The 8,332-nt window shown below is 42.0% G+C and overlaps 4 protein-coding genes across 4 annotated transcripts; 2 read left to right on the top strand and 2 right to left on the bottom strand.

Moving 5' to 3' along the window:
• The first annotated feature begins 1,782 nt into the window (after positions 1-1,782).
• Positions 1,783-2,486, top strand: LOC131286098 (protein Dr1). The gene is made up of 2 exons (XM_058314967.1): positions 1,783-1,952; positions 2,013-2,486. Exons 1-2 carry the CDS (start codon positions 1,857-1,859, stop codon positions 2,445-2,447), a joined length of 531 nt encoding a protein of 176 aa, XP_058170950.1. The 5' UTR covers positions 1,783-1,856; the 3' UTR covers positions 2,448-2,486.
• Positions 2,487-2,508: 22 nt separating this feature from the next.
• On the bottom strand, positions 2,509-3,594 carry LOC131286097 (DNA-directed RNA polymerase II subunit RPB3). Its single transcript, XM_058314966.1, has 3 exons — positions 3,434-3,594; positions 2,802-3,364; positions 2,509-2,737 (listed from the first exon to the last, which is right to left on the bottom strand). The coding sequence occupies exons 1-3, from the start codon at positions 3,517-3,519 to the stop codon at positions 2,565-2,567; spliced, it is 822 nt and encodes a 273-aa protein (XP_058170949.1). The 5' UTR covers positions 3,520-3,594; the 3' UTR covers positions 2,509-2,564.
• Positions 3,595-4,418: 824 nt separating this feature from the next.
• On the bottom strand, positions 4,419-6,270 carry LOC131285111 (juvenile hormone esterase). Its single transcript, XM_058313970.1, has 4 exons — positions 6,235-6,270; positions 5,031-6,176; positions 4,678-4,952; positions 4,419-4,610 (listed from the first exon to the last, which is right to left on the bottom strand). The coding sequence occupies exons 1-4, from the start codon at positions 6,268-6,270 to the stop codon at positions 4,457-4,459; spliced, it is 1,611 nt and encodes a 536-aa protein (XP_058169953.1). The 3' UTR covers positions 4,419-4,456.
• Positions 6,271-7,315: 1,045 nt separating this feature from the next.
• Positions 7,316-8,099, top strand: LOC131286972 (ER membrane protein complex subunit 8/9 homolog). The gene is made up of 2 exons (XM_058315982.1): positions 7,316-7,553; positions 7,624-8,099. Exons 1-2 carry the CDS (start codon positions 7,365-7,367, stop codon positions 8,026-8,028), a joined length of 594 nt encoding a protein of 197 aa, XP_058171965.1. The 5' UTR covers positions 7,316-7,364; the 3' UTR covers positions 8,029-8,099.
• The last annotated feature ends 233 nt before the right edge of the window (positions 8,100-8,332 follow it).

Consider the following 8,332-nt stretch of genomic DNA (forward strand, 5'->3'; position numbering starts at 1 on the left):
ACAGGTTTAATATTTAGGAGTCATTCTTGACGACGGACTTACATTCAGTGCACATATTGATGGGGTCATCGATAAGGTGACAAAGAAGTGTGGTGTGATAAGTAGACTGGGGAACAACCTAATTTTGTTTGGGAAAGTTCACCTCTACAAATCAATTATCTCGCCGCATTTTGATTTTTGTCCATCAATATTGTTCCTCGGCAATCGGACACAGCTCAAAAGGTTGCAAAAAGTGCAAAATAGCCGGTTAGAAAATCGACCCATGAGCACCGGGGTTCACCACTTCGACGGCGTGGGTTCGAATCCCAACCGAGACCAGACCTTCCCCTGTATTATAGAGGACTGACGCATAGCGTAAAAAAAGTCTCGTAAGCCCTTAACGGGCAGGCATGACCAACAAGGGGTGAAAGAGTAAATGAGGCCCCGGCCGCCATGTTTTCGATCGTGGCTACACCTCTTGTGGGCGTTTAAACTGAATGTGTGCAATTGGTGATACATTAATTCGTTAAATTCAACCTACGAGTATTCTCGGTTGACAGAAATTGACATTGTTGCTGGTACTATGTAGTTCCAGCAAGAGTCCCAGCAATCTGCCATGGAAAAACTTGCTGGTACTACATGACAGCTGCAAAAAATTTGAATTTTTGTCAACCGGGTTTGAACCGTAGTGTGTACTAGTGATGGGTAAATTACACAAAAAATCGGAACCGCTTCCGAATGACTCCACCAATATCGGAAGTGGCTCCGTAAGGTAGGTGCAATACTCCGAGCTTGGAACCGTTCGGAGCCGTCCGGAACCGTCCGGAGCCGCTAGTCGGCAGCCGGAGCCGCTAGTCGGCAGCCGGAACCGACCGGAGCCGGAGTCATTCGGAGCCGGAGTCATTCGGAGCCGTCCGGACGGTTCCGGACGGAATCGTGGGTTTTACTAAGCTGAAATCGGAGCCGGTTTAAAGATGCTCGGAAGCGGTTCCGGACGGTGGGTGTGGTTCCGAGAACCCATCACTAGTGTTTACCGTTAATTTCGGCTACGCAATCAATCTAGGGGTGCGGTATGAGGCACCTGAGGAACATTATTTCACAAAACTATAACAAACTCTCTTTTTCGGTAGACCTAGCGCAGTCCGCTCGCTTCGCTCGCTGCGAGCGCGCCGCCGTTTCCAAATCATTTCTTCGGCTAAACTCATTGTTTCATGCTGTCCATCATGTGTGGTATAGTTTACTTACTAGTAACTTTACATGTAAAAGTATATTAACCCGCATTGAACCTCCACTGCGTGATTAGTTTAAACCGTGATGGTCTTTTAAGCGAACCGTTAGCGTTCAAAAATTCGAAACGAATACATGTGTCGCGCTTTGCATAGCTTCAGGCGCTAAATGTGAACCAGTAGGAAGAGGAGAATCTAGCCCGTGGCCTCATTTACCCTTTTACCCAGATATATCTTCGCACAAGAGGTGTAGCCACGACCGAAAAAAAGAAGGCCGGAGCCTCATTTACTCTTTTACCCAAAAGGAAATCACATAATTTTAGAATTTTAGATTTTTAACGAAATGTCGTCATATATGTCAAACAAATAAACTAGATGTGTTAACCTGTACTACACTCATTTTGGTCGATATGATTTTTGTTTATATTCCTTAATCGAAGTTGTTTTGGCTAAAGAACTGTCATCCAGTAATCTCCAAACGCAGCAGTACTAACGTACTTCTGTTCCAATAAAACTCTTGAGCAGTGTATGTAGACGCTACTTTGTTTACCTTTAAGTTTGTATCGTTGTGGAAAAGACGAAGAGAAAGTAAAAGGTGTTTCAAAACAATTACAATTCCATACTGGTCAGGGTTTTGTTGATCATTTAAGCATGTCTGATCCACACGACGAACTGTGCCCGCCCAATCAGGAAGATGATGAATTAACTTTACCGCGTGCTAGCATAAACAAAATCATCAAGGAGTTGGTAATTTAATTCCTATGCGATTTTTCTACCCGTTATACAATTTTCCTTCTTCCCCAATAGGTGCCATCAGTCAGAGTGGCAAACGAAAGCCGAGAGTTAATACTGAATTGTTGCACTGAGTTTATACATTTGATCAGCTCAGAGGCGAATGAGGTATGCAACCAGCGTAACAAGAAAACGATCAACGCGGAACACGTTCTGGAAGCCCTTGACCGTCTCGGCTTTAAAGATTACAAACAGGAGGCGGAAGCGGTGTTAAATGACTGCAAACAAGTAGCCGCTAAGCGACGCCGTCAGAGCACTCGACTGGAAAATCTTGGCATTCCGGAGGAAGAACTACTTCGCCAGCAGCAGGAGCTTTTTGCTAGGGCACGGGAAGAGCAAGCAGCTGCGGAACAGCAACAATGGTACAACGTCCAGACGGCAACTCTACAAAATGCCGAGGTTTTCCAAAAACAAATGTCACAAGAAGAAGACGATAGTGATGATTACTAAATGGAAGGTTTGCAATCAAATCTTTTTGTTTCGAATAGAAGGAAAGAACATACATTATAAAGGTTGCTTTTGTCTCTTTATATTAATACGTTCAGTTTCACGGATGTGGTAGAGACATTAGATTGCCAATACATCGGTTTCATGACTCAGTTGCGTTTGCAGGTTCGAAAGTTTGTTTTTCAACACTTGCACGCCCATTAGTACAATGTTTTCCGGCTTCAGTGCTCCAGATGATTCAACGTTGAAAAAAAATTTGTTCGGTTTCAGTTCCCAATTATAGTCAGCTTCATCTAAAAGAAGAAACAAATTAAAATAGTGTTTCCCTTCTATCGGAGTAGAGTCGATGGTGATTACATTTATCGTCATCCAACTCCGTATGCTCGGATTTTGGCCATTCATCTGGCTTTGGAAACAGCGTATGCCTCATAGCGTTGTCTGGATCGTACTCAAAACTGACGCCACACGTAGGGTTCCATTTGGCATGCTCTTTTCCGAAACCTTTCTTCGCGTATGCTTTTAATTTCAGTTCCTGTCCTTTGCGTAGCTTAATAATGAGGATTTCATCCGTTCCTTCACCGTACTCGTTATCTTCGTCATCCCGGTGTCTTGAAGTAACCGGCAAAACGCGAGGGTCACTGGATTTCAAATCAGCCGTAGTAACATGCCGCGTATGCTCCTCATTACACTTGACGTCAAGCGTAAACTCAACACTGCATTCGTTACAAAAATCCAAACAAGGGCAATCTCGGCTGTACTGCATACGATCGACAACTTCATCGGAAATCAATGGAATCAGACCAACGCGGTGGGCGAGGAATTCATCCGCCAAAACGGTAGTATTTGATTCCAACTGCACCCAATCGATCGCAAGCGTAGGAGTTTCTGCAATGAACACTCTCCGTAAACTGTTTGCCACACTGAAAGAATCAACATAACCCAACATTTTAATAGTTTGCTTCTTTACAATCGAAGAAATAGATACTAACCTGAGCTCGGTATCTTCCACGATGAACTTAACATTTTCATCAGTCAATTCAGAGATAGTTACGGAAGGTTGATTAGCGTACGGCATTTTTGTGGAGAAATAATGCTTCAGTTAAAAATATCACCCTATTTCGGCTAGGATTGCCCCGCTTCTATTTTGCGATTTGTAGTTAAACAATGTTTGACGTGTCGGACTGTGCCACTGAAGGTAGCTGTGAACTTTTCATCGGGTTACTCGCAGAATCAAAACAAACAAAGTTTTACCGGGAAAAGCAACATCAGCATTAAAAATGGTATCTCGATTATCCAATGGATTCCGTGAAGATTGCTCCAAGTTTTTGATGGATTTTGCTAAATTGGGTTCTCCGAGTTTCCAGTCGTTTTGTCAAGAGTGGAAACGGACAAACTTCCAATACATATTTTGGTACGTATGTGGTAAATAAAAAAACCCGACCCGGGAAATGATAACACATTTGTGCATTGCGCTTTCAGCGGAAGAAGTACGGTGTTCGAACTCGTGGACTATACCAGTGAAATATTCTACATAGTGAAACAGTTTTTCAAATGCTGTCAAATACAACTAGAGCGAATCGGTGCATTTTACCTCCTATATGCACTCTACTTCAAACAACCAATATTTTTGTTCTGCAAAATCCGCATCACACTTGACGATTGGCGTGCAATGAAAGAGTTTATAAAAGTGCCGTACAATGGATGTGAAGTACCACAAATGGCAGCTATACTGTGGAAACTGTTCAAGGCCGAGGCGTTTCAGTTCGTGCAAGAAGAACTTGAGAGTGGTTTTGATTATTTTTTCCACAAAACTCTCTATAATCGATATGATTATAACGTCCAAGACTCATTTAAACCTTATCGGCATCTAGAAAAGGAACTTCAAGCGATGCAAGGAACCAACGGAATCATCAAAGCAGTCGAGATACTCGAAATGGGATACAATGAAATGAAGGAAGCCCTGGACGGTATGCATCATGTGATTTATTAATATTATTCTTATAAGTTTATTGCTAATTTAAGGGAAATAGTTCCTCCCAGAAGGAAAATCGGTCCGTAAACAGTCCTTGTTTGTTTTCTAGCTGTTCTCCAATTTCCAGATAGTTATCGCTCTTGCACGTAACAGGTACCCAGTTCAATCCTGGTAGATTTGCACGGTTTGGATTGCTATGGAATAGAACAGGGATTTTTGTGTACTACTATTACTTTTTCCCACCTGTGATCGCTGACTTACCCATGAATTGCAAAACTTGTCCACATTGAGGTCATCCTGACGACGGTTTCGTTTTCAGGGTCTGTAGCATTGAACATTGGAGCAATAAACGGTCCGGTTAGGAGATAGAGCAAATCATCGTGGTGAACCGCTCCGTACGGTTTATCCGGCTCGGGATAGTACAAGTGGCTGTATCTTCCAACGTACGAAAATTTATATTGGTATACCGTTGTGTATTTTGACGCCAGCGCGACGAACCGGTGCATACCGAACCCGATCAGCCCATCTGCAAAAAGCTGGCATTAATATGCAAAAAAAAACATTAGAACGTAAAGAGCAAATAGTTTTCAATCGATTCAAAAGTTACAACGTACAAAATTCAAACCCTCTAGGGAACCGTTCAAAGTCAACGGACGATCACCCAAAAATTGCTCACGAAGTAAACGGCTTTTAGTTCGACTTTCAGGTGTGTGTCGCTCGAAAAGAAACAGTATGGGTGCAAGAGTTTCAAAGCTTTCATCCAGTTCTCGGCGTAAAGTGTCGTTACGCAGGAATGTAACAGCCGGCTGAGCAAACTCATCTTTCGTGATACCGGCAATCAATGGAACCCTCATAAAATCGCCGTTTCGGAATGCTTCCGTTGGATTTCGATCAAGAAACCGTTCCTGGCCGAAATCCGGTTCTACAATGGGCTTCCATAGGAGTACGGGGTTCCAAGAAACTACAAACATTGATTCCAAACTGTTAGCAAAATCGTTAGCCGATTTTTGGCGAAGGCAATCGATCATTTTAGGTATTGAGTTGATGTCACATCCGAGCAGGATAGCTTGTTTATGGGCCAGATCAAGCTGATGCTCCGGTACTTCCCATTGGGCCGTTGGTGCCGCGCTCATGACGATAGCACGATGAAATAATCCTTGGGACATTGGTGAGATCAAATGTAACGCTGTGCTCATGGCCCCAGCACTGTATCCCATCAGTGTGACCGAGTCCGGTTTACCACCAAAGTTGGCAATGTTTTCCTTGATCCACCTTAGGGCCATCACTTGATCCTTCAAACCCGCATTTCCAGGACAGTCGGAAGTCCCAGTGCTCATGAATCCGAGCGATCCTAGGCGATAATTGATCGTCACAAATACTATTGGGTGATCCATGATTGCATGTGGGCCGGCAAAAGTGTTTGACTGACCGGAAAGCACGTAAAATCCTCCGGGATGCAAGTAGACCAGGACTTCTCGTGGTATAATTCGTGTCAGTTCATTGGGAATCACCGATGTGTACACGTTTAGCCGTAGGCAATCTTCTGACATTTTGTAGGTTGAATTGATATACGGTTGCGGACACATTGGACCATCTTCGGTAGCATCATATGTGCTGTTCCAGGGTTCTGTCAGCGGCACAGGTGCACGGAATCGAAAGGCGCGAAAGGCCAAGAATGTCTTGCCCAACCGGGATTGAAGAACAGTGCCTTCGATTGCACCTAAAGCTGTATGAACAGTGGGGCGAGCGTTGGATTTGGCCTGAACGGTAATGAAAAACAATAACGGAACAAGACACAAACTTAACTTCATTTTGTACTCTGAAGCAGACATATGCGACTAGGTCATCAACCATGGTATCGCTTGTTTTTATAATCCCCGTTGCTGGGGCTGTGTTGATGTCTGTGACTCAATGTAGCGAGCCTCGCCTCTATATGGGTTGTTAGAGCCAGAGAGAATGTATTTAAATCCCCAGGGGATTTTTTTCACGTGCATTGCGCTATTAATTATGCATCGCGAACATTTGACTTTGAATGGGTTTAAAGTCCGCAACTGAACCAATACATACTATCGTGGGCGTAGTTTAGAAATTTTGCAATATGCAAATACAAGTCTATAAAACTTCGTTAAGTTTCTAAGATTAATTGTTTGTATTTTAAATTCTCGCTTTTTACTTCCAAAAATTCATTTCCAAATGTTACGTAAATAAGCTTGACGCTTTACGTAAACCTATTGTTTACTATTTTTAGTTAATAACATAAAATCAATGCCATCAGTTAGCGTTTATTGTTAATTATCTTGTTTTTATAAATTTGTGATAATACTAAGTATGTCTAAAATGATTGGTCATAATTGTTTTTTATAATTAATGTATTTTCAATTTTATCCAGCTTAGTTTGAATTATTTTTTGCTTTTTAATAGCCTAATAGAATGGCAAAGTTTCCAAATCAGCGTGAAATATTTTGTATATTCTTAATTTATTATTCCAATGTGACCCAGAATATACCATTGTGCATAAGCGGGTTTGTAACTCTTGTATATCTCTTTTTCACTGGGATAGTTCTATGTAGTTATAACTGTCAAATGAAATTTGACCAGTGGTGGGACGTGATTACGGACCTATCCTGGTTCAGCGTTTCGTTGGAAAAGAACGGACTAGTTAAGTTGGGTAAAATAGTGATTGTCATGACGTACTATCGTGAATATTTCAATCAATTCTAAATCAGCTGATAAAAAAAATAATTTCGCCGTTGATCTATAGCAATCGATTTCCAATCGACGTTGTTTCTTGACGTTGAAGTTCTTCTAGATCCGGACTTATCGTTCATATATCTGCGATCGTATGAACTTGGTGGGTACTGTTTAACATTTTCAACTCTAGCACAGAAAGATCAAAAACATTCGTGACAATTGGACAAGGTTTGCACTTTGTTTTCAATATTTTAACCATGTCGGAAATTCTGTTCGATGCTCGTGCATATTGTAAAATCATGCTACATGCGGCCAAATATCCGCATTTAGCTGTTAACGGTCTACTGCTAGCAGAGGCTGGAAAGCCAAGCGTCATTGTAGATGCAGTACCTCTTTTCCATCAGTGTCTACAAGTGTCCCCTATGGCAGAGGTAGCACTGGTTCAGGTGAATATATTCGTTTAACACATCCCATGGGGTTTATTTAATACATTTGTGGCAATACATCTTTTTAAAGGTTGAAGCCAAGGCCTCTCGCAAAGGACGTCAGATTGTTGGGTATTACGTTGGTTGCGAAAACTTCTACGAAAACCGGTTAGAGAGAGCACCAGGGCTACGCATTGCTGATAAAATAGCTGAAAATTGTCCGGATGCATGCGTTGCCTTGATTGATAACCGCTCCATTTCAATCAATATGCGCTATCCAGCTTTGCTGACATGGCAACACCGGGACAATCGTTGGACCAAGGCCAAATGCTTGGTGGATAATGATCGTGTCACTTTCGATGCGGTCTCCCGCTTGCTGCAACGAGGTGCGGCCAAGGAACTGCACGATTACGATAATTATCTGGATAATACACAAAACGACTGGGATAATGTGCATTTGAATGGGGATTTGAAACAGATTCTCGCTATGTATTAAAAATAAATCAGTTATTTTAAAATGCTAAAGCAAACCAAATAAGTGGAAAATATAGCCGTACAAAATGTATGCGTTCAGAAATAATGTATGGTGCACTTTATTGTAAACGAAAGGGAAATGTGGTTAAAACAATGGAGCAGGGATATTTTTATTGATGGCGCGATAACGTATGTGTTGCCAACTTGTCACCATTCTAATCATTCAGCTGTATTAGCTTAAACATCATTCATCGTTGTTTAATATTTGGCTAGATTGATGCTGACCATGGATAAGAGAAATCTAACATTCATTCGATGTTGAACGC

The sequence above is a fragment of the Anopheles ziemanni genome, chromosome 3 (genome assembly GCF_943734765.1).
Source record: "Anopheles ziemanni chromosome 3, idAnoZiCoDA_A2_x.2, whole genome shotgun sequence".
In the NCBI taxonomy this organism is placed as follows: Eukaryota; Metazoa; Arthropoda; class Insecta; order Diptera; family Culicidae; genus Anopheles; species Anopheles ziemanni.

Excerpts from the sequence above, each read along its gene's own strand:
- LOC131286098 (XM_058314967.1), top strand. The coding sequence starts at position 1,857 with ATGTCTGATCCACACGACGAACTGTGCCCGCCCAATCAGGAAGATGAT. Across the intron at positions 1,953-2,012 it reads ACAAAATCATCAAGGAGTTG|GTGCCATCAGTCAGAGTGGC; the intron begins GTAATTTAATTC and ends CTTCCCCAATAG.
- LOC131286097 (XM_058314966.1), bottom strand. The coding sequence starts at position 3,519 with ATGCCGTACGCTAATCAACCTTCCGTAACTATCTCTGAATTGACTGAT. Across the intron at positions 3,365-3,433 it reads GTGGAAGATACCGAGCTCAG|TGTGGCAAACAGTTTACGGA; the intron begins GTTAGTATCTAT and ends TGATTCTTTCAG. Across the intron at positions 2,738-2,801 it reads GGAGTTGGATGACGATAAAT|ATGAAGCTGACTATAATTGG; the intron begins GTAATCACCATC and ends TTCTTCTTTTAG.
- LOC131285111 (XM_058313970.1), bottom strand. The coding sequence starts at position 6,270 with ATGGTTGATGACCTAGTCGCATATGTCTGCTTCAGA. Across the intron at positions 4,953-5,030 it reads CCCTAGAGGGTTTGAATTTT|CTTTTTGCAGATGGGCTGAT; the intron begins GTACGTTGTAAC and ends TATTAATGCCAG. Across the intron at positions 4,611-4,677 it reads ACAAGTTTTGCAATTCATGG|CAATCCAAACCGTGCAAATC; the intron begins GTAAGTCAGCGA and ends TCTATTCCATAG.
- LOC131286972 (XM_058315982.1), top strand. The coding sequence starts at position 7,365 with ATGTCGGAAATTCTGTTCGATGCTCGTGCATATTGTAAAATCATGCTA. Across the intron at positions 7,554-7,623 it reads CAGAGGTAGCACTGGTTCAG|GTTGAAGCCAAGGCCTCTCG; the intron begins GTGAATATATTC and ends ATCTTTTTAAAG.